The 27809-nt window shown below is 43.0% G+C and overlaps 1 protein-coding gene across 1 annotated transcript in view; it reads left to right on the top strand.

Moving 5' to 3' along the window:
- Positions 1 to 3976: 3976 nt before the first annotated feature.
- TMEM120B (transmembrane protein 120B) overlaps positions 3977 to 27809 on the top strand; it is a 43494-nt gene continuing 19661 nt past the window's right edge. The window contains exons 1-5 of the mRNA XM_063454267.1: positions 3977 to 4137; positions 16927 to 17045; positions 21150 to 21266; positions 23887 to 23946; positions 24585 to 24680. Coding sequence (XP_063310337.1) covers positions 4072 to 4137; positions 16927 to 17045; positions 21150 to 21266; positions 23887 to 23946; positions 24585 to 24680 — 458 coding nt within the window. The 5' untranslated portion in view covers positions 3977 to 4071. The remainder of the gene's footprint in view (positions 4138 to 16926; positions 17046 to 21149; positions 21267 to 23886; positions 23947 to 24584; positions 24681 to 27809) is intronic.

The following is a 27809-nucleotide window of genomic DNA, read 5'->3' on the forward strand; positions in this document are numbered from 1 at the left end:
CCTCAATTCAATGTGTACATACCGTTGTGGACTTTTTTTTTTTTTTTATATTTTATCACTGCCTCCACTTACCCTTTGGAACTGCAGCAGCCGACACCAGATGGACACTGGGACTAAAGTCTATCTCGCTTAGCCTCACAGAGCTGAACAATACGGTAGGACTGCCTCTCAGTTTTTGGGGACTTACAGAGTATTGACTATTTTTTCTTTTTCCTTCCGTTTAACTTTTCCGTTTAACTTTTCATGAACAACCCATTCTTACACCGACCGACAGACCAAGTCGACCATAACCCCCCCACACTCCCACCACGCCCTCAGGTGATCATATGAACATGGTATTTACACACACATTACACCCTGGGCAGCCCAGACGGGGGCAAGATGGTGCCCAATGCAGCAGGAGCCTTACCTTGCCCTGCAACAAAGCCAGCAACCCAAACACAACATGGGAGGTTCAGACCCTGACACGGAGACATACACACCACCTCACACAATCAGACACACCAAGATTCTCTATCCAAATGGTGATATATAGAATCTGAATACATGTCGTGTGTCAAAATACCTGGTTAACAACCCCATCTATGTAAATATCAAAGTTTTGATGCTCCCCTCACTTTTATTCCGGGCGTCAGCCACAGTAATCTACAAATCACCACCCATACTATGCATAGCCGACCATACTTTCCTCGGTAGAACAACTACATTTAATGTATCATTTCAGTATGAACGATATAGAGGTACCAGCACTTTCTCCTAGCCTAATCTATGTCAGCGTAGGTACGTCAATCATTCTGATTTACCATACATATCCTACTATCTTATTGCTAGCGAGATTACACACACACCCATTCCCTGCAAGAAATCCTTCCTGTTACCAGTTAAGACCACCAAGGCCGCGCAGGGATGTTACAAAATATAATTCTCAAACGTGAATGCTATGTTTATAAACAAAAATGTGCTTTTCTCTACCATGCAATGTCAATGTCGAAATGTTGTGTTTATGCTGACCTGCTCTGTTGTCGTGACGAAGCAGACTGTTCTGTAATTCCCTGCACGAAAAAAAAAAGAATAAAAAAAATAAAAAAAAAGAAGCATGAAGGAAGTCTTAGGGCAGGAGCTTCAGACTCTGGGCTGATGAGGGGAAGCAGAAGCCACACTGGCATTCCCATTAGTCCAACCGTTCCAAGCCAGTTTAACTACATACAATACACACCTGGCACCATAACCACAACAGTACATTGTATTGTAGCACCATAAACACTAGCTATGGTGCATTGGAGTGTTCCTTTGTTACTGTATATCTTATTGTGATGTTTGACCTCCTTTCGATTTTTTTTTTCAAATTTTTATTATTGATATTTATATAGTGCTAACTAATTCCGCAGCGCTTTACATTTACAATATTATGAATGGGGGGAATTTACAATAAATGAGACAATGACACAGGAACAATAGGTAGATGAGGGTCTTGCTCAAACGAGCTTAAAGTCGCACTTTTGTTTTTATGTAAAGATATTAACCCCTTAACGACGCTAGACGGTTCAGGACCGTCATCGGCATTTTTGCGTTGCCGACCGACGACGGTCCTGAACCGTCCTAAATTTAAGAGGTACTTACCCGATCGCCGTCGTTCCCCCCGGCGGCGATCGGCGTTGCTCCCGTTGTGGGGAGACTGCCTGCAGCCCAGACAGTCTCCCCATGGCGGATTAGGACCCCTGTGGCCATGTGATCGCCCAACAGGGCGACCACATGGTCACAATAGGTGTCCAAGTATCTGCCTGCAGGGGGACTGTCTGTGCTGACAGGCAGTCTCCCTGCCAGTGTAAAATCAAAAAAAAATTAAAGTTATAGTGAATAAAAAAAAAAATTATATATGTGTATATATATATATATATGATATATAGACATATATTATACCTATATAATATATGTCTATATATCATATATATAATGTCATGCTAAGTTTATTTTTATATTAATATGTACATATATTAATATAAAAATACACGTATTATTAAATTACACACATATATATATAATATATATAATAACTATATATATTGTATATATATATTATTATAAAATACAAATAATAAGTAAATTAAATTAAATTAAAAAAATAAAAATAATAATAAAAATGTAAAAAAAAATTATATATCTATACGAAATTTTATTCTAACTGTATTTTGATATTAATATATATATATTTATATCAAAATACACTTAGAATGAAATTGTATATATATCTATGTATATATAAATAAATAAAAAGAATACGAACTATTCATATGTCCATATACAAAATTACATAAATAATTATATAAATATACATGTAGACTTCAAATATATAAATATGCATATATATTTAAATTCTACGTGCGTATTTATGTAATATTTTTACATAATTAAGTAATTTTATTAATTGCAATTTGAGGGACCTGCCTGCCAACCCACGCCGAAATTGCAGAGAATTTAATTTGCTAGCACTGTATTTTACCCTGTAACGTTCTACGACACCCTAAAACCTGTACATGGGGGGTACTGTTTTACTCGGGAGACTTTGCTGAACACAAATATTAGTGATTCAAAACAGTAAAACATATCACAGCGATGATATTGTCAGTGAAAGTGACTTTTTTGCATTTTTCACACACAAACAGCACTTTTACTGATGATATAATTGTTGTGATACATTTTCCAGTTTTGAAACACTAATGTTTGTGTTCAGCAAAGTCTCCTGAGTATAAAAGTACCCCCCATGTACAGGTTTTATAGCGTTTTTGAAAGTTACAGGGTCAAATATATGGGTCAAATATTTTTACATTGAAAATGGCCAGGTTGGTTACGTTGCCTTTGAGAGCGTATGGTAGCCCAGGAATGAGAATTACCCCCATGATGGCATACCATTTGCAAAAGAAGACAACCCAAGGTATTGCAAATGGGGTATGTCCAGTCTTTTTTAGTAACCACTTAGTCACAAACACTGGCCAAAATTAGCGTTCAATTTAGTTTTTTACTTTTTTTACACACAAACAAATATGAACGCTAACTTTGGCCAGTGTTTGCGACTAAGTGGCTACTAAAAAAGTCTGGACATACCCCATATTGAATACCCTGGGTTGTCTGCTTTAAAAAAAATATGTACATGTGGGGTGTTATTCAGCGATTTATGACAGATAATAGTGTTACAATGTCACTATTGATACATTTTAAAAATGTATGTTTTGAAACCGCAATATCCTACATGTACTTATAGCCCTATAACATGCAAAAAAATAGCAAAAAGCATGTAAACACTGGGTATTTTTAAACTCAGGACAAAATTTTGAATCTATTTAGCAGTTTTTTTCATTCGCTTTTGTAGATGAGTAAAAGATTTTTCACATAAAAGTCAAAAAACATGTATTTTTTTCAAGTTTTCATCATATTTTTTCATTTTTTTAAAATTAAATTACATGAGATTATATAAATAATGGTATGTAAAGAAAGCCCCTTTTGTCCTGAAAAAAACAATATATAATTTGTATAGGAACAGTAAATGAGAGAGCGGAAAATTACAGCTAAACACAAACACCACAAAAGTGTAAAAAGATGCCTGGTCGCAAATGTACAACATCGCAAAAAAAGTCCAGTCCTTAAGGGGTTAAAGTCAGTGTGGAGGTAAATAGAATGTGCTCCCCATGCCTCCCATAGCCCCCCTCCCATGCCTCCTATCCTGTATCTAACCTCCACCCCTTCACAGCCACCCTTTATCTCCTCTATGTTCCCATGACCCCCATAGCTGGCACGTTTCCCACCCCCTTAGCGGTAACAATGCTGGTGACAAGGAGCGGTCGGCGTCATGGCAACCAAGCGGGATGAAACTGAGTGGCGCGATGGGCGGGGCCTGGACGCGAGACACGGCCATGTTCTGACTCCGCCCACCGGCCGGCCTGATAGGTGCGCGCATGCGCAGTGCTGGGCCCGCCCCCGCTGCCCGCACGGCCGCCTGGTTCGTGGAGTCGGGAAGGTGACGTCAGGTGCGAGCGTGGCTGCGGCGGCCGGTCTGCGCTGTGTGTGGTACCCGACATGTCCTCCCTGCACAAGTGCCAGGAGGAATGGGGCGAGCTGGAGAAGGAGTTCCAGCAGCTGCAGGTAAGGCCGGCTCCTCCTCGGGCAGCTCGGGGTCCCCATGGTCAGACTAAAGTTGGGAGAAACAATGAGCGTCCCCCGGCCAGTGCTCTGTGTGTGTACGTACAGTGTGTGTGTGTGTGTGTGTACACAGTATGTGCTCTGTGTGTGTACACAGTGTGTGGTGTGTGTACACAGTATGTGCTCTGTGTGTGTACACAGTATGTGCTCTGTGTGTGTACACAGTATGTGCTCTGTGTGTGTACACAGTATGTGCTCTGTGTGTGTACACAGTATGTGCTCTGTGTGTGTACACAGTATGTGCTCTGTGTGTGTACACAGTGTGTGGTGTGTGTACAGTGTGTGTGTGTGTGTACACAGTATGTGCTCTGTGTGTGTGTGTACAGTGTGTGTGTACAGTGTGTGTGTACAGTGTGTATGTACAGTGTGTGCGGGGTCAGTGCACATATGGCCATAGGTGAGGGCTGTGTGTACATGGCAGCAATGACTGCCCTATACATGTATCAGCCAATAATGAGAACACACAGTATACATATTACCTGACCTGCAGGGACACTCGCATATCACAGGGTGTATTCCTGGCCCTTCAGGGATCCAGCAATATGACACATCATCTTTGGTTTTTTTTTTTGTTTCCAATGTGTATCTATTGGGCCATTGTGTGCATTAGGCACATATTCTATCATGCAGCTCAATGGCACTTAAAGGGTAATGTGTGTAGTTCTGTCCCTTGCTTTTATTATTGTTATATTTATGCACCATGCTTAATATATCCTTATCGTTTTATTTTGATGGAAGTATCCTTTTCATTTCTATTGTAACCGTTTGTGTACTAAAGACATTGCTGAGCACATATATTGTGCAACAATGTGGCACACACAGGGTTTATTTGTGTGTGTTTGTTATTAACTAAAGCTTTACATGTCAACAAAAAAAAATGTTGCAGGAATACCAATATTCACTGCAATGTGGAGCTGCTTCACGTGGAAGTAACACACACACATACTGCAATACTCTGGTATTTTGGATATATATATATATATATATATACACACACACACATACATACAAGCTTAATACATTGTAAACCTATAGACTGTAAACACATTTGAGTAGGGTCCTCTTCAACCTATGGTTCCTGTAAGTTTTTTTTGAATTTTCCTATTTATAGTTAAATCCCCTCCCCTCCCCCCTTCTGCTTATAATATTGTATAGCGCTATGGAATTTGTTGGCGCTATATAAATGGCAATAATAATAATATATTTGCAATTGTTTGCTACCTTCAGGCATCTCTATTTATTTCCTCTAGAGTGTACAAGAGGTTAATTTTGCCTATTTTCAAGTCTTAGAATGTTTTTATTTAACTTCTGATAAAATACCATACAAAGTATTACAACTCTAGCATGCCCATATATTTCTTTTATCTGTTTGCATTCAGGTTGTCTATAACCTGAAAATAAATTCTTGTGGATAGCCCCTTACCTGGCTTGTGGGTTATTAGAAAGAACAGAATTCAAAACATCAGCTGTGATAATGAATCCCTTCAAGCTAAGGCAGCCTGGAAAGTGCATATCCTTAACCCCTTAAGGACACATGACATGTGTGACATGTCATGATTCCCTTTTATTCCATAAGTTTGGTCCTTAAGGGGTTAAAGGGACACTCCAGGCACCCAGACCACTTCTGCTCATTGGAGTGGTCTGGGTGCCAACTCCCACTACCCTTAACCCTGCAAGTGTAATTATTGCAGTTTTTCATAAACTGCAATATTTACATTGCAGGGTTAACTCCACCTCTAGTGGCTATCTATTAGACAGCCACTAGAGGTCACTTCCTGGGTTCTAGCACAGGTTTCCTGTGCTAGAGCGTAGCTGGACGTCCTCACGCTGTGTGAGGACCTCCAGCGTCGCTCAAAACCCCATAGGAAAGCATTGAAATGATTTTTCAATGCTTTCCTATGGGGAGACGTAATGCGCATGCGCATTAGGTCTCCTCGGCCGGTGAGCGAGATTAGTCTCGCCCACCGGCCGACGTAATCACTAGGAGGAGCGTCGCGGAGGCAGAGACAGCGGCGAGGGACATCGCCGCTGTCCCAGGTAAGTGACTGAAGGGGTTTTCACCCCTTCAGTAACCGGGGATTGGTGGGTGGGAGGGAGAGGGACCCTCCAGTGCCAGAAAAACTGATCGTTTTTCTGGCACTGGAGTTTCCCTTTAAGACTAAGATTAATGGACTCACATTGCTCTGTCACACTGTGCAATACAGGGTAGGTGAGGCGGTGTGGGGAGGAGATGCAATCTAAAGGATTAAAGCCTGTGGGAGATACAGGAATGGTGATCAATGAGTTGGGTTTGGTGAGAAATACTCAATTAAAAAAAACTGTAGTATTTATGTTTTATAAAAAATCTATTCACTTACCCAAATGTGGTGTTAAGAAAGTGATCAGAAGGAACCTAGACGTTTACAGTCGTATAATGTTTTTTTTTTTTTTTTTTAGTAAATCTCTTTATTTGTTGGTTGTAGGATAACATGACAAGTCGTCTCGCAGGCTGTCATGAAAAACAATTGACAGACAAGTGTGGTATCGGACAATTTGAATCATAAATCATCATTCCAAGTAGCAGAGCTCCATTACTTAGTTGCGATTTGTTTCATTTTCCCTCTTTTTTTTTTTTTTCCCTCCCCCTTTCCTCCCCTTTCCTCCCCCTCTTGGAATAATACAACTATGGAAAATATAACAGGAAGGTTAGGCTCGCAGGCCTTTGGTAATGACAAACGTCGCTTCAAGACATGTAAGGGGAGTAGAACGGGAAGGTTAGGCTCGCAGGCCTTCAGTAGTAATAAACATAATTTCAGGACATGTTTACGCCTTATGACCCTCTGTAGGCATATTAGCAGTGTTGTGGGTCAACTTTTATTTTCGTCCCATCGTCATATGTAGGTTATAGTATGTAATTCGTTTGTAGTAGACAGCGTCTACGAGCTCTCCTTGTCGCTTATGGGTGTTTATGTTCTGTATGAGGACCTATGACGGGTGGCCTCGCATGTGATATGTACGTAGTGGGCCTGCATCATGTCAGTTGCCTATGCATTCGCTACTCTCATGTCCCGGTATATTAGGTCTGGTAGGGATTCATGTGCACCCTGTCCAAGCTGCCCTCTCCGTCATTGTGCCGTATGTCTGCTCTCGATTCTGCCGTATCTGATTGTGTGTCCATGGGTAGCATTTACAGTGGTAGTGTGTCTTGTTTGTTTTTCTTCTGGTCGTGTGATCGTGGCTTGTTTTCAGTAAAATCAATCGTAGGTGCTTGTATATGGTATGGAAGGTGAGTGTATTATAGTCACAAGAATCGTGACCTAGAAGAAGGGAGAGGGGAAAGAGTAAGGTTACGGGTATTGAACTATGAAATGAGACGCGGGTTCCGCCCCGAGGGTCCGGGGCCCCCCACCCACGGCCCTCCCCGTGCCACCCTATCGAATCCTGGACACATATGCAAACCAAGGGCGCAACAGCTCTGCGTGTCTGTCCCCTCTGCCTAGTAGAGATGCCTGCATCACCTCTGCCCCCTGAATGTCCTCCACTCTGCGTATCCATTCCTCCACACCGGGGGTCTCTGTTTTTTTTCCAATATATAGGGATCAGAGCTCTGGCAGCGTTGAGTAGGTGACGTAATATCGATTTTTTTTTTTTTTTATACCTTGCTATCGGCATTTGTGAAATATGCAGTAGAGCTAGGGCCACGTTCCACACGGGTATCTCTTCCAGGACGTCGATTATGTTTTGTCGTATTAACTCCCAGTAGGGGACAAGGGCGCTGCACTCCCACCAAATATGTATCAACGTGCCCCTTTCCTCTTGGCACCTCCAACAAGTTGGAGGGGTTGGCGGGAAGATCCTGTGGAGGAGCGCCGGTGTTCGGTACCAGGACGCGATGATCTTGTAGTTAGTTTCCTGGTATAGTGAGCTGATGGTGCTCTTGTGTTGCCAGATCAAGGCGTTCTCCCACTGTGTGGGTGTGAAGGCAGTGTTGAGCATGGTTTCCCATTGTCTGCGAAAGGTGTTGTTTTCCGTAAGGTGTCCAACTAAGAGGTGTTGATAAAATATGGAGATTGCTTTTCCCACGGGTTTGCCTTTCTCGCACAATGCTTCAAACCACGTCAGGGTGCGGTGTAGGCGTTCTCTATCATGCATGCGTTTGTAGAAGTGTGTCACTTGCATATACCTGAATGCTATGAGCTGGTTCCAAGGAGTATCCCCTAGGAGGGAGTCCAGTGCCTTTATGTTGCCGTCCTGTAGTATCTTCATGATTGGGACATATTCGCAGCCTCCTCCGAAAGGGAGAGACGTCGATGTGAGGCCCCCCCCCCTATTGCGTCGTTGTAGGTGATGGACATCATGGGGCTTGGTGTGGGCGAAATGTGTACTTGTTCCCTCATGCGTCTCCAGCTGGTGAGCGTTTGCGCTATGATATCTTCCTTTTCCCGGTCCAGGTTTGCGTTCACCTGTGTCCCCCATACCGCAGCCTGTAGATGTGCCCCCCGTTCCTCTTGTGCCAGATTAACCCATTGTTTGCGCCTTTGTGGGTCTGCGTGTAGGTCTAGGATGCATTGAAGGACAGTGGCCTGATGGTACCTTTTAAAATCGGGTAGTGCCAAGCCTCCTCTGTGTCGCGGCAAGCATAGGATGTCATGACGGAGTCTCGAGCGTTCGCCTATCCAGATGTAGTGGATGACCGCTGATTTTAGCTTGGCAAAGAAGGATGGGGGTATTGCTAACGGGATCGTCTGGAACGGATATAGGAGTCTTGGTAGGATGTTCATTTTCAAGACTGCGATCCGCCCATGCCAAGATACATGTGGGTATGCCCATTTATTTAGGTCCGCCAGTATAGTTTCCAGTAGCGGCGTAAAATTTTGTGAGTACAGGTCGTTCGGGTCTTTCATTATCCACACCCCGAGGTATTTCATCGTATTTCATCTTCATCTTACCGGAGCACCACCTGAAGGGAAACAGAGATGCCTGAGCTGAGTATTCTTCCTCCGGTAGATTGACGTTAAGTACTTCACATTTGGATAGGTTAAGCTTGAAACCTGCCAATTTGCCGAAGTATTCCGTCACTGCCATGATGTTGGGCATCGTGATTCTAGGGTTGGTTACAAAGAACATAAGGTCGTCCGCGTATGCGGCCACCTTATGTTCTGTACCCCGCCAGGAGAAGGCCCTGAATGTCTGGGTGTTGTCTGATCGTCTGTAGTAACGGTTCCAGGGAGAGGGCAAACAGTAACGGTGAGAGTGGGCAGCCCTGTCTCGTACCGTTGGAGATCTTAAACTGTGCTGTGAGTGCTCCTTTTACTCTCACCGCGGCCCTTGGTTCATTGTATAGTGCGCGTATCCAGGTGAGGAGTTTGGGTCCCATTCCCAAGTGGCCTAAGGTGGCGAGCATGTAGGGCCATTTCACCCGATCAAAGGCCTTTTCGGCGTCCGTGGAAAGCAATAGGAGTTGTTTTCGCATCGCTCTCGCCCTGCGCTGGATTGCCAACAACCTCAGGGTACTGTCACGTGCCTCCCGGCCGGGTATAAACCCCGTCTGGTCCGCGTGGACCAGCGATGGGAGAGGACCCTTTGGAGTCTAGTCGCTAAAACCTTCGTGAACAACTTAGTGTCCACGTTTAGCAATGAAATCGGGCGGTAGCTGCCGCAAGCCGCCAGGTCTTTCCCAGGTTTTGGCAGTACCGTTATTATTGCTGCTAAAGATTCTTTTCCGAATTTTTCCCCCTCCGCCACAGCATTGATGGCTTTAGTCAGCCAGGGCAGCAGGATCGGCGAGAAGGTCTTCTAATATCCGGAGGGTAGGCCATCGGGGCCTGGTGCTTTTCCCGTTTTGGTGGATTTCAGGGCTGCCTGGATGTCTTCTGGTGTGACTGCAGCGTCCAAGTCTTCTGCGACGTCTGGATGTAATGTTTTCGTCACGGCCTCCCTTAAGTATTCCTGGGTACTGCTATGTTCGGTTATCCCGTCCACTTCTCCGTCTCGGTCCTGTAGGTTGTACAACGATTGGTAGTAGCGTCTGAATTCTTCAGCGATTTGGTCCGGGAATGCAGTCGTTGCGCCCGAGGGGAGTCGCAGGGCGCGGACCTGCGTGTGGTGCGTATTGCCTTTCAGGAGCCGTGCCAAGTATTTGCCACCTTTGTTGGCATGGGTGTAGAAGAAGCCCTTAGATTGTTGCAGAGAGCGTAGGTGGCGTTTTGTAAGGAGGTCCCTCAGTTGGCGTCTTGCCTGCATTAGTTCCCCGTATGTTTCCATAAGCTGGGTCCTCTTGTGTTGCTGCTCTAGCTTCGTAATCGATTTGTAGAGTTCCGCCATTTCTCGAGTGGCTTCCCTTTTCCTTTTAGATGCCATCCGAATGCCCGCGCACCCCATGATCCAGAAGGAGGGCCTCGTTGAGTCTCCATGTCCAAGTGCCAGGTCGGAAGAGTGGAGATTCGAGTTCAATGGTCACGGGACCATGATCTGACCACGTTGCCGGGTCAATTTTGGCGGAGAGGAGGCGCGTTAGTCCCGCTTGTCTTATGAAGATGTAGTCGATACGCGAGTATCTATTATGTAGCGAGGAGTAGTAGGTGTAATCCCTTGTGGTGGGGTGAAGAGTCCTCCAACAGTCCACAAGATCCATGTCTCCCAGGGTCCGATGTACGGAGCGTATATGAAGTTGAGTGGTGCTGCTATGGCCCGTTGATGAGTCTACGATGGGGTTTAAGGTGGTGTTAAGGTCTCCCCCTAGGATTAGTGTGCCCTCTGAGAATTCTCCAAGTTTGCCCAGTGTCGTCCTGAGGAATTGGGCTTGTCTCTTATTGGGTGTGTAAACGGTAGCGAGTGTGTAGAGCATCCCCGCAATGGTCCCTTTCAGGAACAGGAAGCGTCCCTGGTCGTCCTGTAGGCTGTCTAGCATTGTGAATTCCAGATCTCCAGCGATCAGGATGGCCACGCCCGCCTTTTTGGTCATGGGGTGATTGCAAAAATGGTTAATCGGGTAATGTCGATTCCGGAGTTTAGGTGCGGCGTTCTTTTTGAAGTGTGTTTCTTGCAATAGCGCGATCGAAACGCGTCTCTTCTTCATTTCTCGTAATATGTGAGTTCTTCGTTCGGGCGCGTTCAGGCCCCCACAGTTAAGGGTGAGGACAGTCAGGGGAGCAGGGCGATACGCCCTCGCGTCATTGGGTACATTGCCGTTGGCCATTGCTCGGTGCCCTCCCCCGTTGTGGTCAGCCCGTTTCAGGTGCCCGGACACCCGTCGCGCCCCCCAGGTAAGAGGGCAGTAGTAGGGCTGGGTTGGGAGGGGGATGAGAGAGGTTACAGTGGGTAATAGGGGTGGAGAAGAAGGATAGGAAAAGAGAGAAGAGAGGAGAGTGAACAGTTGCCCGACTAGGCGGGTACTGTGACCGGGATAGGAGATATCTCGGTCGGTCAACCTCTGATGAAGAGGTGGCTCGTGCTACGGTCGGCAGCCCCGTGGGTTTGCCCCAGTATCCAGACCAGTAGGTCAGAGCCCGTAGGGTGCCGCCGTATATGTGTAGGCACGAGTGTGGTGTGAGGTGAGTGGTCAGCACCTGTCCAAGTTGGAAAGAGTGTGTGTCTTGTTCAGAGAGCTCGTATCCGCCGCTACCCGTGGCAGCTAACATTCTAACATGAAATAAAAGATCCATCTCAAACATTTGGCCAAAGCCATAATTAACAATAAAACAACAACATAGGGTAAATTTTTTGTAATACAGAACACCTGTGATTGCGTCTATCTCGGCTCCATGGTTGTCTGGCGTGTGCCATTGGATTTCCCTTGGCCTGCGCCCTGATCCCCCTCACGGGCCCCCCTCAGTTCTCGTGCTGTCGCGGGGCAGTGCAGCATTAATCACATGTGTGCCATAGGGGTTGTCATCAGTCCTTCACTACGTGCGTTGTCCCCCTCTTTCCCATGTGTCACCTCATTGAGTCTCGGGTTACAGTGGGTGTGTAGCAGTCGTATCCCTTCTGAGGTCACCCTAAGCGTCAGCGTTGCGTTCTGTTCCTTATCGTCCTGTAGTTGTCTAAGTCTTATCTACCTAAAGACTCTACAGTCGTATAATATGTTGGCCTAGTGTTGACAAAAAACATTATATCTCTTTAAGGACCATAACTCTGATTAGGTCCTTATTTGTATGTTTGCCTTTGGAATTTCATTGAAATTCTCATCAGGTACTGTCTGCAAAGATCACAGAAGTGACAGTGCTATGCTAAAGTGAACCTGTAAAGAAAACAATGAAAAATGAAAACTTACCTGAAATTGCCACCATATACATTGAATACAGCATATATCTCCAAAATTCATGACGTATTTAATGTAAAATATAAAGATTTACTCCTCCTCCGTTTCAGCTCAGCTTCATGGGTGTAACTTTGTGTAACCCATACCTCCGGTCTGACCTCCACTCCTTAAAGGACCACTCTAGGCACCCAGACCACTTCAGGTTAATGAAGTGGTCTGGGTGCCTGGTCCCTTTAGGATTAACCCTTTTTTTAATAAACATAGCAGTTTCAGAGAAACTGCTATGTTTATACTGAGGGTTAATCCAGCCTCCAGAGCCTCTAGTGGCTGTCTCATTGACAGCCGCTAGAGGCGCTTGCGTGCTTCTCACAGTGAGAAGACGCCAGCGTCCATAGGAAAGCATTGTAAATGCTTTCCTATGCGACCGGCTGAATGTGCGCGCGGCTCCTGCCGCGCATGCGCATTCAGCCGATGACGTCGCAAGGAAGGAGGAGAGGAGGAACAGAGCTCCCCGGCGCTGGAGAAAGGCAAGTGTTTAACCTCTTCCTCTCTCCAGAGCCTGGCGGGAGGGGGTCCCTGAGGGTGGGGGGCACCCTCAGGGCACTATAGTGCCAGGAAAACGAGTGTTTTCCTGGCACTATAGTGGTCCTTTAAGCAGTCTTCAATGGTATGCCCTGCTTGTTGCAGCGTTAAGTCCAATTTTTAGTGACTGTCAATATGAAAGCTGCTAGAGGCACTAACCGAGGAAGCCCCTAGAGGAAAGCATTGATTAAATGCTTTCCAATGTGGAAGTTTGAATGCGAGCACAGCACTCATGTTTTAGGTCAACCCATGCTCTTCTGAGGGCATTGGTTTGGACAATGGTGGTGGAGGCCATGCCTCTTCCTTGATGTAGCGTTTCTGGAAAAGGTAAGTACATTTTGTTTTAAAGCACTCTGGAGCAGGCTGGGGCTGAATAAGAGTAGGGACAGGGACACTATAGCATTACGAATACAGATTTGTATTCCGAACTCTGTTGTGTTCCGTTAAGGGACTGTAGAATGAAAAGCATTGCACACGGTCTAAACCAATATTTCAGATAATATCTTGCAACCCTTTGTAGGGAGAGAATCCAGTTGAGTGAAAACAATGTTACAATCACATTACTTTTATTGGGTTTGAAAATATGCTGGTAAAATTGGATTAAAATATTTAAAAGGTCACTTAATTGTAATAAAGTTGTTATGGTGCAAAGATAACCTAGGTGCCAGCCTCCCTTCAGGGGTTGAACCGTTAATTAACATTTTAACACCAAATACTTAAGTCTGGTACCCAGTAGCTCTGCCCTTCAACTGTCTGCGCAGCTGAGAGCATTAGTTAACACTCTTAGCCAGTCAGCAGTGTCCCAGACCGAGGCTTTCTGATTGAAGCCTTTAACTCATACGGAAGGTGATGGGCAGAGCTGACAGTCACCGGACTGAAGATTTAAGCTGGAGCCTTGAACCTCATGGCACCATAACAATTTCATTCCATTTAAGTTGTTCTGTTGCCTGGATATATCCTGTAATCCATTTTGGCCCACATTTTAAATGTGGGTTTTCAACTATCTTAATTTTTCTGCTTAGTGAGTCAACTATATCATTTTAGTGGACCTTAGCCATTAAAATAGCATTCGTGGGAATTATAATTTTTAAGCCAAAATATGTAAAGGGAAAACTCTTGGCTATTTTTCCAGTTCCATTGTATAAAATTATATATATATTATTTTTAAATGATCAAGGCCAATATTTCCATGTAGATGGCTTAGAATAACAGTAGAAATTCTTTATTCACATACATAATTTTCAATTATATGAAAAATGGTAACATTTCATATATACATTGTGTTTGCAGAATTGCTAGGAGATATATAGGTTTTCTTAAATTGCCATGATGGGTGAAAGGAAGTTTATCTATTTCAGTTTTTTTAGTCATAGACAGTTTAGTGAGGAGGCCTCCTACAAGTGGTTGGTTCTCCTGCTCTCTCACAAGAAATAATTAGCATGCTCTGTGGCTTCTGTGCTATTTCTCTTACTAGAGTATCTTACAATGTACAGAGGAACAGAGAAACCGAGAAACCAAGTACCAAACATTTCCCCATTTGGTCACCAATGCACTGGCATTAAGGCAATGAAGCCAGCTTTTTGGCATCACTGGGAAAAACACCCCGATTGGGTGTAATGGCTCCAGGCAGGGCTAATCGTGTGGTGGGTATTAAATCAGTGTAACACTTGTGTACCATGCATTAAAGTATATTGCCCTTTGATAGGAGGTGAGTATTTTGGCATCTAAAACAATTGAAGAAATATCTTCATGAAAAATTATGAATTATTTGGCTAAAGGACCACTCCACATCCATAAAGCATTTCAGCTTGCTCTAGTGCTTTATGGGTAAGGAGTATTTCATTTTAATGGCACATGATACAACTGCCTATTTCTTTAAGAAGTAGGCCCTTTTATAACTCAATAGGGAAACCCTTCCCTAGCTGTCAAACAGCCGGGCATATTCTCTTCCTCTGTGCTGTGGAAAAGGGGAGCTCTGCAGTGAGAAGATCTGCAGCTTTTCTATTTTTGATACATCCCTGCATGTTTTCATTGGATTCTATTAACAAAGTATTCATTGTAACATTTGAATGTTTCTTTAAGGAAATGTTAGTTCTTAAAGTGAACCTGTCAGGAAAGGTTTACTTTAACTGTATTTCTGTGTTGGCTCTGGCCCAACTTATCTCACTTCTGTCAACTTCTGGTTGAGGTGAAGAAATTGGAACTCTGCCAGCTGTCTGTGTTGGTGATGTGTACTGCAATAACTTTGACCTTTTAATTCTTTGTATGAAGTTCTCTGATAATTGTGTATGCCTATTTATTGTGTTTAAAATATTCTCTGTAGTCACCTTTTATGAGAACATTCAATAAAAATGATTTACGTTTCTTAAAGGAACACTCCAAAAAAAGGGGGAGGGGGGTGGGGAGTGACTATTTTCTAGGTATACACCCAATGAAAGCATGCAGGAGGAAGTGCAATCAGGGCACAAAACACATGCCACTTCCCCCCACGTTTTAATACTTTATATAAATGAATCGTGTTCCACCACTAGCTGTCAATCAGATTACCAATCCTGTTAATGGATTGGTTAGTTCAGGGGAGCTAAACTCAAGAGGCATTCAACTGCTCAGAGCCCCCGCATTGCAAAGACTTCTCATTGAGCTGCATTGGAAAGTCTGTGATTGGATAGCCACAGGAAATCTAGGCGGTGTTAAAATGGGAGGGCTTTTTTTTTTTTTTTAGATACACCCCCAATGACAGAATGCAAACCCAACTGCATGCATATTTTAACAGTGATTTAACACCCCTTTACATAAACCTCCTGTACATAAATACAGAGTATAACATTTTAAAAATGCTATCTCAGGTGTGAAGAAAATTGTGCGTTTCAAAGCACGGGACTAATGTCAGAACATGCAGACTGAGTAACACAGAGGAGATAGATCAAGGTTACAGATAACAATGAAATGGTATTTGCAGAGTTCTAGCTGTAAATATAGCACATGTACAGCAATGTTTTGAGAACTGGGGATACAGATCTGTTTAGACAACATATACCCTAAAATCCTGTTTATCTGGGTAGTTTACCCTCAGGCAAGTCATGCTTTGTAAACCAAATCTATACTTTAAAGCTGGAATATCTAGTTGAAAATAAAGCTGGAATATCTAGTTGGAAACAGGGCTGATTCTAAAGATATCGCCTCAAGTAATACCATGCCTGCAAGAAATGAGTACATCTGCTGCTGCTACAATGTGTGGCTTTATAGAAATTGTTTGTAAATCAAATAAGCCAGGAGAGCGCCATACAATGTATACAGATTGTAGCTACTTTCATTATCTTGTGCTAACCTTTTTGCCTGGAATAATACATGCATGGCATTAGCTTGGCACATGTTCTGAGTGTAAAGGAACACTACCAGTCACTCCACCTCAGTCAAGTTGTTGTAAGGCATCCAGTGCCCCTGTGGCATTTTATCTTCTTGGCTTAAACCATTGTTGACAATGGTCTAACCCAAAAGTGGGCTTTGGATAGCCCACTTTGTGCTGGCAACCGATGAACTGCTGTGAGCACAAGTTGATATTTTCAGGCCATCACTGGCTGTCCATTGCTAGTAAAAGTAGGTATTACTAGCAAATGCTGGTCTGTGGTCCTTTGATTTTAAATTGCAGTGACCCGTTCTTTAGCTGTGAAAACATGAAAATTAACTCTGCAAAATTGCGCCATTAGACTGTTCCCAGAGTTATATTGTTCTACATTGCACTTAGGTCTCAGGGCTGCCGCAATAATAACTTTGAGGGCAGTTGCAATAGGCCTAATAAGTATCTGTTCCAGCCATTGGGCAACCACTAGCTTATGCTGTTTGTGTATAGTGTATTGTTTAATTAGAATTTCTTTAAATGACCTGTTATGTATTTTTTTTTGTGCTCATAGGAAACACACAAAGTGTACAAACAGAAATTAGAAGAACTAAACAGCCTACAAAGTGTCTGTAGCAGTTACATTAGTAAACACAAGAGGCGCCTGGCTGATCTGAAAAGCAATCTTCGCAGGTAAGGATCATAGTGCACATCATTGGTGCTTATGAAACATTATAACCTCCTTAAATAAGTTGCAAACTTACCTTTATTCTAGTGCCGCACAGTTCTGCCATCGCTGGCCCTGACCCTGATTCACCTCCTTGACCGAGATCATTAGTATGGATGATCTCAACCAATCCAATGCTTTCCTATGGGATCTCAGCCAAGGAGGCGAGGCCGGGGGTGAAGCCAAACACCTCCCTGGCCAATCAGCTTTTACTTAGAGATGCTTTGAATCAATGCTCTCTAAGGGGAAAGTTCAGCTCCTCCATGCTCTGCATGGAAACGGTGCACATTGTGCGGCACTGACCAAGGAAGCCCCTCTAGGGGCCGTCTCAGTGACTGTCACTGGAGGTGTCCCTAGGCAGCAATGTAAACTCTAAATGTTCTCTGTTTTGGTGACTATAGTGTCCCTTTAAGTGGAGGTTCCCCTCCCCAGGTACCATATCTTTATCCCTGAGATGGGGATCTGTGAATATGGGGGATAAATAAAGAAGACTGGATAAAGGAAATAATTATGGTTTTTTTTATGTCTGTGACTCAAATGATAGAATCATGCTGTATGCATATAGGTTTTGTAGCAAATTCATTAAGAAACTTCAGGTTGTTTTGGGAGATGGAGTCATTTTTAAATTTATTTTTAAGCATATTTCACTGGAATATCTCCATAGGCTCTTTCTGTGGAAAATGGAAGGGTATCCATGAGGATTTAATATTGGAGACAGATAGCTAGTTACAGAGAGATGGAGAAGCTATAGTGGAGAGAGTAACCTTTAGCATTCAGTGCTTGTGCACACCTGCACACTGCTGTGCTATACTGTGAGATTTAAAGACCTATGGTAATCATTAGATAAAAGTCTGGAAATGAAATGCTATACTTTGTGTTCCACAGGGAATATTAATTTTTGTGCTCTGACTACACAAGCGACACAGTTTTTTTGCTCAAGGTCCCAACTGTAAATCAAAGGGTAGTTTTTATTTAAAGCAGTTTGAAGCAGTTTTGATGTATAGATTATACCCCTGCAGTCTCGCTACTCAATTCTCTGCCATTTAGGAGTTGAATCACTTTTGTTAATAGAGCCCTAGCCATTCCCCTTGAATGTGACTTGCACAGCCTCCCTAAACACCTCCTGTAAAGACATCTAATGTTTATACTTCCTGTATGCAAATTATGTTTACTTTAGAATTTCCTCTCTTCTACTCTATTAATAGCTGTCTAGACTCTGCAAGAGTCTGCTATATATGATTAGAGTTACATTTCAGAGCTAAACAGCCAGCGAAGGTGTGGTTAGGCTGCATACATAGAAACAAAGGTGATTTAACTCCTGAATGGCAGAGAATTGTGCAATGAGAATTCAGAGGCATGTTCTATAGACTAAAACGGCTTTATTAAACTAAAGTTGTTTTGGTGACTATAGTGTCACTTTAATATGTGTTTTTATACATGGATACATTTATCTGCAGTTAGACACAGTAGACTAATCCAGGTGATTGAGGGGCATAACCGGTGGTGGAGGCATCAAGCAGGTCATCTGAGCTCACCAACTGATGCATTGCTACTACTAGACAAAATACTTTCATTATTATTATTGCATGGTGCGATTATTGGCACTTACTGTCTACTTGGCTCTGTTATTGAGTGAATTGAAGGGAAATTCAGTTAGTAGAGCTAAAATATAATCCTTGATTTGTTTTAATATTTTGTTTTTAATGTATTTATTTGTATTTCAATTTATGTAAATAAAATCATTTAGTAGCTACGGTAAAATTTCACTTTGCATGCTACTGCATGAGCAGGATTATTAAGTTATTGCCATGAATGTTTCATTGGTTGTTTTTTTTCCTCTCTAAAGGACAACATGGATTCATTTTTGAGCTATATTATCTTTCTTCTTCTTCTTATTTATTTTTACCTGTAATAGCTAAGTGAAGCAACATAACAAATTTGATTCCTATTTAGAGTAAGCTTGTTTGTTTAAGACCTTTCCAGCTAAAACTGTTTTATCCTCTTGGGAATGTGCTTTACAAGTACATACATGTAGCAAAGTAAATTACAGGTTGAGAGGTCATACCTGCTATTTTCCAGATACATTTCTGAATATCTTTAAAACAGACAATTATCTTGTTTACAAATCATTATTCCCATTGCTTCTCAACATATGTAAGGAATTTCCTGATCAAGAGCAATGGAAAGAAACCGCTAGAAGTTTTTCTTGAAATATTAAAGGGACACTATAGTCACCACAACAACTACAGCATGTAGTTGTTCTGGTCATTATTATTATTGCCTTTAGGCATTTTCATGCAAACTGTCTTTTCAGGGAAAAGGCAGTGTTTACATTGCTCCTAGGGTCACCTCCAAGTGGCCACTCCTCAGATGGCCACTGGAGATGCTTCCTGGTTTAGTGCTGCACAGTAGGCAGCACTGCCCTTCACCGTCTCCACGCTCTGCAGGGGGATGCAGAATTTGCCTCATAGATATGCATTGATTCAATGCATCTCTATGAAGAAGTGCTGATTGGCCAAAATGGCGTACCTATGAATCAATGAAGAAAGTAAGAGTGGCTAGAGTTGGTTAGAGCTTTATAGGTAAGGGTTAGTATTTTAAATGGACACCTGTAGGGGACAGGAAGCCAGTGTAAGGAGTGAGGGGTGAGAGGAGGGGTGGCAGCAGCATTCACCACAGATTGTAGGGGGGCAGTACGGCTTCTGGGGAGACCAATTAGGAGAGAATTACAGTAATCGATGCAAGAGATTACTAGAGCATGAACAAGCTCCTTGGCAGCATCTTGCGTAAGAAAGGGGCGTATGCGGGCAATGTTTTTAAGTTGGAATCAACAGGTTTTAGCAACAGACTGGAGATGAGGCGCAAAAATGAAGCCAGGATCAAAATTGACATCAAGACAGCGAGCTTGAAAGGATGGGGTGAGGCAGGTACCGTCAGCCTGCAGGGAGAGTGAAGGAGGAGGATCAGTGTTATGAGGAGGAAAAATAAGAAACTCCGTTTTAGAAAGACTGAGTTTAAGAAAGCAGGAGGACATCCAATCAGAGATAGAAGAAAGGCAATTGGTGACACGTTGTAGGACAGCAGGGGAGGAGAGGTCAGGGGAGGAAAGAGATATTTGGGTGTTGTCAGTGTTCAGGTGGTAGTGGAATCCAAATGAATTAATGGTGGAAGGAAAGAACACTATGGGACAGGGGAGGGAGGGGGAAGGAAAGAACACTATGGGACAGGGGAGGGAGGGGGAAGGAAAGAACACTATGGGACAGGGGAGGGAGGGGGAAGGAAAGAACACTATGGGACAGGGGAGGGAGGGGGAAGGAAAGAACATTATGGGACAGGGGAGGGAGGGGGAAGGAAAGAACATTATGGGACAGGGGAGGGAGGGGGAAGGAAAGAACACTATGGGACAGGGGAGGGAGGGGGAAGGAAAGAACACTATGGGACAGGGGAGGGAGGGGGAAGGAAAGAACACTATGGGACAGGGGAGGGAGGGGGAAGGAAAGAACACTATGGGACAAGGGAGGGGGAAGGAAAGAACACTATGGGACAGGGGAGGGGGAAGGAAAGAACACTATGGGACAAGGGAGGGGGAAGGAAAGAACACTATGGGACAGGGGAGGGAGGGGGAAGGAAAGAACACTATGGGACAGGGGAGGGAGGGGGAAGGAAAGAACACTATGGGACAGGGGAGGGAGGGGGAAGGAAAGAACACTATGGGACTGGGGAGGGAAAAATGCTATGGGGCGGGGGGCGGGGGGAGGAGGAGAAAAACGCTATGGGGCGGGGGGGAGGAGGAGGAAAACGCTATGGGATGGGGGGGTGGGAGGGAGGAAGGCATGAAATATGTCTGTCCTTCCTTCCTTCCCTCCCCTTCTCTACCTTCCTTTCCTTCCCTCCCTCCCAATAGTCAGATGGTTGCTCCACAAAGGGACAACTCATCAAGATAGCGTGGTTTGTGAAGTGACATTACTTTACACATATTTATTGCCCAGCTTACATGCTGTACTTCATTATTTAATGCTGAATAAGTTACTGAACTTTTCTTTTATTTTTATTTTTTTATCCCCTTATAGGCATAAATACTCTGCAAGTCTAGGAGAGACTGATCTTATCCAACAGATAGACGGCACAATCAAAGAACGGCACAATGTGTTTTTTGATATGGAGGCTTATTTGCCAAAGAAAAATGGGTAGGTTTAAATATACTGGCATGTGTATATATATATATATTGAAGGAACACTATAGTCACCTAAATTACTTTAGCTAAATAAAGCCGTTTTAGTGTATAGATCATTCCCCTGCAATTTCACTGCTCAATTCACTGACATTTAGGAGTTAAATCACTTTGTTTCTGTTTATGCACCTCCCCTGGCTATGATTGACAGAGCCTGCATGGAAAAAAAAAACTGGTTTCACTTTCAAACAGATGTAATTTACCTTAAATAATTGTATCTCAATCTCCAAATTGAACTTTAATCACATACATGGAGGCTCTTGCATGGTCTAGCAAGCCATTAACATAGCAGGGGATAAGAAAATCTTAATTAAACAGAAGCTGCAATAACGAAAGCCTAAAAAGGGCTCTCTTTACAGGAAGTGTTTATGGAAGGCTGTGCAAGTCACATGCAGGGGGGTGTGACTAGGGTTCATAAACAAAGGGATTCTCCTAAATGGCAGAGGATTGAGCAGTGAGGCTGCAGGGGCATGTTCTTTATACCAAAACTTCTTCATTAAGCTAAAGTTGTTCAGGTGACTATAGTGTCCCTTTAATACTGTTGAATTAAAGCATTGTTTTTTCATAATCCTAAAAAATTATTAAAAATAACTCTTAAAAGTATTTTTATTCCAGCACCAGAGCAGTCTCCAGTCAGCAGACTTATAATCCTACTATGATATCTTAGAAGTTTAAAGGGACACTATAGGCACCCAGACCACTTCATCTCATTGAAGTGCTCTGGGTGCAGTGTCCTTGTACCCCTGAATCCTGCAATGTAAATTATTACATTTTTAGAAAAACTGCAATGATTACATTTCAAAACTAAGACTACCTCAATCAGACAGGCACTAGAGGCATTTCCTGGTGGCTAAGTGATTTTTGTTTGCCTATCTGACTCAGGACTTCCTCACGCTCTGCATGAGGATCTCCGGCATCTGTGAAATTTCAGTAGGAAAGCATTACAGGAATGCTTTACTTTGGGGAATGCCTAATGTGCTGGTGGCGCTTGCCGTGCATGCAAATTATCCCCACCGCATCCGATGGCGGAGGAAGCAGGGCGCCGACCAAGCTCTGAGGGACATCGGCGCTTGAATCGGATAAGTGTTAACAGGGTTTTTAACCATTGCAGTGCCAGGCTGGTCAGAGGTAACTATAGTATTAAGGAATTCAACTTTGTATTTTTTATTTTTTTTTACACTTTAGAATTCCTTTAATGATTTATCCGGCTGTGAACACACAGTTCATAAAGATCCGACAATTAATTTGCTTCTCATGGAGAAGCATTGGACACTCACCCAGCTGGCTGGGTAAGCCAGCTTGAGCTTACTTTTCATTCTGACACAGTGCATAAACTAGATTCATTATTGAATCTATTTTAGCCTGAAGACCCTATTGGCTGTCTGAATGACGGTCATTAAAGTCATGGGAATTGCAAAATGGAAACTTTGGTGTTACTTAGAAACCACTTTGTTTTTAACAGCAAGGTTACCAAAATTGCGTCTTCATCAAAATCACTTTATTAAGATAAAGTGATTCTGGTGTATCGACTCTTCCTCTAATGTGCTTTATGTACTTTCTAAACAAAGGATTGCCTTTTAAGTGACACCTAGCAGGATATTCAAGGCAAATACCATCATGTGACTGACAATTCTTGAAAATCAGGAAGGGCACAGGTTAATATAGTTTACTAACAGTGCTACTTACTAAAGTGGATATTCAAAGTTCAGCTATTTTAGTCTTAATTTTTCTAATTCACTTTGAATTCTCACTTTATCAAATAACTCTGTTATCCAATATAGGTTTAATATCATCTGTTTTTTGCTTGTGCATGTACAGACCCCAGGCATCTTTCACATAAAGTGTTGTATATATTTATCATAAGCATCTATTGTGCATTGCATAAGAAGATGACTGTCACATCTTCTGTCAACAATTGTGGCTAATGTGAATGGCAGTACTTTTTAGCTTATATTCTGATCTAGCATTCCAGCTCCAGTGAAAAGTTATACCTAGAGTGGCACTATTACCTTTGAGTTTTTCATGAAGAATAAATCTTTATAATAAACTCATAAAAGCTGTGATGGAATATTGTTGATGTACATAATATCGTTGAAGCTGTACATAAAACAAAGTAGAGGCAGCGATCAGAGGATAAACATATTATTTAATAATAAAGTTTTCAACAAAACTGCTTAGAATTTTGTTTCCCTATGTCTGATCGTTCCAATCAGTGAAGTCGAGAGACAGAAATATTGGTAAAGTCAACATTTGCGAACCTTGGATTTGTATTCTGAGTATTGTGATCAATGTTAGTCTGTCTTCACAGTCCGTTACACTCTAGGGGCTCTTGCTGCACTCTGGGCTATATTTGGACATAGTGGAAAAATAATTCCCAGGGATTGCTTGCTGCCATTATGTCAGAATTAAATATTGTAATACAGAGTTTGATGCATATTTCTCACATGCCTGTTTTAAATAATGTTCATATATGTTTCATGGTAAAAAAAAATAATAATGCATCTAACAGTCTATGTCTAAAAGTAATGTCCTCTGTGTCTGTTAACATAGTATTTCTACTTCTCATTTTTTTTAGATTGTACCTGAACTTGGTTCTTGGAAATGTGAATGTCACCCTTCTAAGCAATCAAGCAAAGTAAGTGTAATTTTACATATATCATGTCCACAAGTCTGTCTTTGTCACTTTCAGAGCTACGTAGTTACATGAGAAGGTTAGCTACTTCAGTGCTTGCACGTTGGTCCAAATTGTCGTTAATATTGCGTAATTATAAATTTCGCATTCTCAAAGAAACGGAGGAGAGGGCTTTCTCTGGGCACTTACATCAAACAGCTCCTATATGGTGTCATATTTCTGAGGATGTCACTTGGGCATGCTAGGGAGCAATTATCCCTACAGCGAGCTGTCGTGGGTATGTTTCTTAGGCAAGATTGGTTGGTTTACACTAAATTTACTCTAGATGTCTTTGTGCATTCAGTCTGAAACTTGTAAACAGCTGCCAACATGATGTAGTTTTGTAGCTCTGTGCAATGTACATCTAATGATCCTATTACAATAGATTCTGTCATCCAAAACGTTTAAGGAAATAATAGTCTTAAGGGACTTACAATAAACATGATGGTAACAGGTGTGTGACTGTTTATATGTATGACCGTTTAATTGTGAAAAGTGATGTGAATCTCGTTTATTATAGTTACCTTTGAACTCTAGTAGTTGTAAAAACAAAAAAAATTATCCCTGTGATTACTATTTTAAGAAACTTGCTGTATTTTTAGGTTTGCATACAAAGATGAATATGAAAAATTCAAACTCTACTTGACCATAATCTTGCTCCTGGGAGCCATAGCATGCCGGTTTGTGCTTTACTACAGGTGAGAAATCACTCTTCTTTTTGGTGATTGCAAGTAACACTGAAATATGGTAGCCCGCAATCATCCATACACATGATTTTTATCTTTTTTTTTTTTTAATCATTCCTTTATTTATAGCGTGCAACGAGAAAACATTGCTTGGTATGCCACAACTGCTTCAGCTAACAGAATGATAAGACGTACAAGATAGTATTATGGCATTCGCATAAGTTGCACATTTTTAAATTGTATATCATGCTTAGAGTACAGGCTAAACAGTATGTCTGGATTAACTAGCGAAAGGAAGTTGCTCAACTTTGTGTGGTCATAGACCTGATGATAGAAGAGGTAAGTTAAAACATTAACATGTCCGTGATATTGCTTAGTACAGGCAGCGTGTTAGGTTACGGTCTAAACATGTTAGGAGTATCGCACGTTTGTGAAAACCATTGCCCAGACAGTAATGAAGCACACAAATTGCATTTCAAGATAAGATGTGGTGAATATGAGGCTGAGAATGCGCTGAATTAACAGTGGGAATGACTGATGTATTCCGTATTCTAAATAAGCTGTGCTAGTGGGCCTCCTAACTGTGGGAGCGAGGCATGTAAGGCATTAGTGTGAAATTAATAAAGATAAAAATGTGTGAAAATGAAAGGTGTGAAAGGGCTAAGACATGCTAATAAAACCATCAAACTAGGACTGAACAGTGGCAAATGAATACCCTTTCGGGTCTTAGGAGTCCTCATGTGGGTGGCAGGTGAAGTATATTATGCTTGGGGTAGTAGCCCCTGAAGTTGCCACTTGGACGAGGAACAATATTCCAGGTAAGTCCTTTTAGCTAATGCCCTGCGCGAGGCCGATTCCAGCGGAGTACCCGATGGTGCCGATGGAAACTGCTTCCAGGCGTCCCAGGGATGCAGCAGACGGGAGTTCCATGCGGGTGATTGCACATAGGTATAGAGCTTTTCTGGAACAGTCCCTATAATGTGTGAGAGGTTTAGGCGAGGCGGGAAATGCCCTGGTGCTTTGCGCCTTTCGGGTGCCTCATTCTTCCCCCTCATTGGGCAAATATGCGTTGCTTGTACCGGGCCTTTCCGTATTGAGCTTTCCACCCCCTCGTGGAGTATGGTGGTCTCCGTAGAAGGCCAGGTTGGTGCACCTTCAAAGGGCCTTGTGGTCTCTCCGGCGGAGCACGAGTGGTAGTGATGGCGGGCCCAGCTTCGTGTTCAGCGCCAGTTGAGTGCTTTAATCCGGGAAACTCCCGTTGTCGTAGTCGGTCCCAAAAGGCTGCACAAATGCTGTTGAATGTCTCTAGAAAGCGAAGGCATTCCCCACATGCCCTGTGGAGTTGCTCTCCGTCGCCATCTTGGGTATATAGGAGCTGTTCCCTTTGATCGTTTCGTCATGGTTTCAGGTCAGTCCCAGCTGATAGTAGGTGACTGAGAGTGCCCGGATATCCCTTCCAGCAGCGGGGGAGGAAATGGGGGGGGAGGGGGAAGGGGCAGTTTGCCGGGGGTTCTGGTTCCAGGGTTGAGGGATCGGCCCCACTCCTGTTGTGCCAGAATGCGACTAGGCTGCAGGATTGTGCCGGTGGGTCATCCTGCGACAGTCAGTGTCCGCTGTCTCGAACACGGAGTAGTCGCCCCAGACCTAAGGTAGGTAAGCAAGAGTAGATTGAGCCTGATTTGCGGTTTAAAATCTTGCAAGAGATGCTATAATAGCTAGAAGGCTCCTGGAGTTCATGAAATGTGCGACTGCTCGCCATGCTTTTCAGGCCCCGCTGTCTCCCTGCAGCCATTGGAGTCGGCCGGCCTCTCCTGATCACATGATTTTTATCTTTTAATTCATACAGTAAGCAATTTAGCATATATGAACATCTCAGCCATACTGTTAACATTGCATTCAAGTTGATTTAAAGTGTGCTTTCTAGAAATGTAATGTAGAATGTCTGTATTTCTACCAACCATTGTAACCTAGCTGTAGAGCGTAGATTTTAGTCAAGTACTTCTAGCTCTGAATCTGGCAATTCAGTTATGATAATGGAAGGTGTCCTGACCTCAGAAGATAGGAAATCAATTATTACTTTTGTGGTAATTCTTCATTATTGTGGTAATCATTAGGATGGTCCTTCATGTAGGCAGTAAATTAGTCATTTAATGAAACTGGTTTGGCACATGTTTAATCTCAAGAGTCAAGATCCATACAAATTTTAGGTTTTGATTCCCTCCATGATATTTTGTTGTGCAATATAATTAACTTTTTTTTTTTCAATTCTTTATTTTCATAGTGCAAGGAATAACACACATGCTTGTGATGCCACGACAGAATTGACAAGCATATTGCAAAATCTTAGGTAGATACACTGTCATGGCAAATGAAGAAAGTGCACATTTTTTATCAGGTTCAAGATAAGAGTGCTAGCAGTAGATGGAGTAAGTTGTGTCAGTGTGGAGATTATGAGCAGCAGGAACAATGTTAAAGGGACACTCCAGTTTTCCTGGCACTGCAGGTCCACTCTCCCTCCCACCCCCCCCATCCCATGTTGCTCAAGGGGTGAAAAACCCTTCAGTGACTTACCTGAGACCACCGCCGATGTCCCAACATGCTATGGAAAATATCAGATCTATTAGGAGGTTTGCAGTGCCAGAGATGGGGAGGGCACAGTGTCCACACATCTGGGCAGCACATGAGGACGTATACATTTCACTCATTTGTGCAGTTTTGCTGATCTTTGCCACGAACTCAAGAGCTAGGAGATCGGCCACCTCTTCTTGTCTCCAGCATGCCGCAGCTAAATGTCTCTGGCCCCTGACAGTGTACACAATTGGTAGAGGTGTCCTAAAGCATGCCCAAGATTTTCTGAACTGAGATGGGCACAGGATGAGTCGTGGCAGTGGTAATGCAGGTATAAATCACTTGGTTTTTAACCCAGCATGCAGGAACTCAAGTGCCATGTGCCTAGACTGCTTGGAGATCAGACTCTGCCCCCACTCTCTCCCCCATATCCTTCCTTTTTGCACATGCGTTTTGATCACATATGAATCTATTCTTCTAAACACAATCTCTGGTCCAGATATTCCATCTGCCTGGTACGGAAGCCACTCCTAAGAAATGAAGAGGATGGGGAAGTTTTCTGCTCCTGTCTTG

This window comes from Pelobates fuscus, chromosome 5 (assembly GCF_036172605.1).
Source record: "Pelobates fuscus isolate aPelFus1 chromosome 5, aPelFus1.pri, whole genome shotgun sequence".
In the NCBI taxonomy this organism is placed as follows: domain Eukaryota; kingdom Metazoa; phylum Chordata; class Amphibia; order Anura; family Pelobatidae; genus Pelobates; species Pelobates fuscus.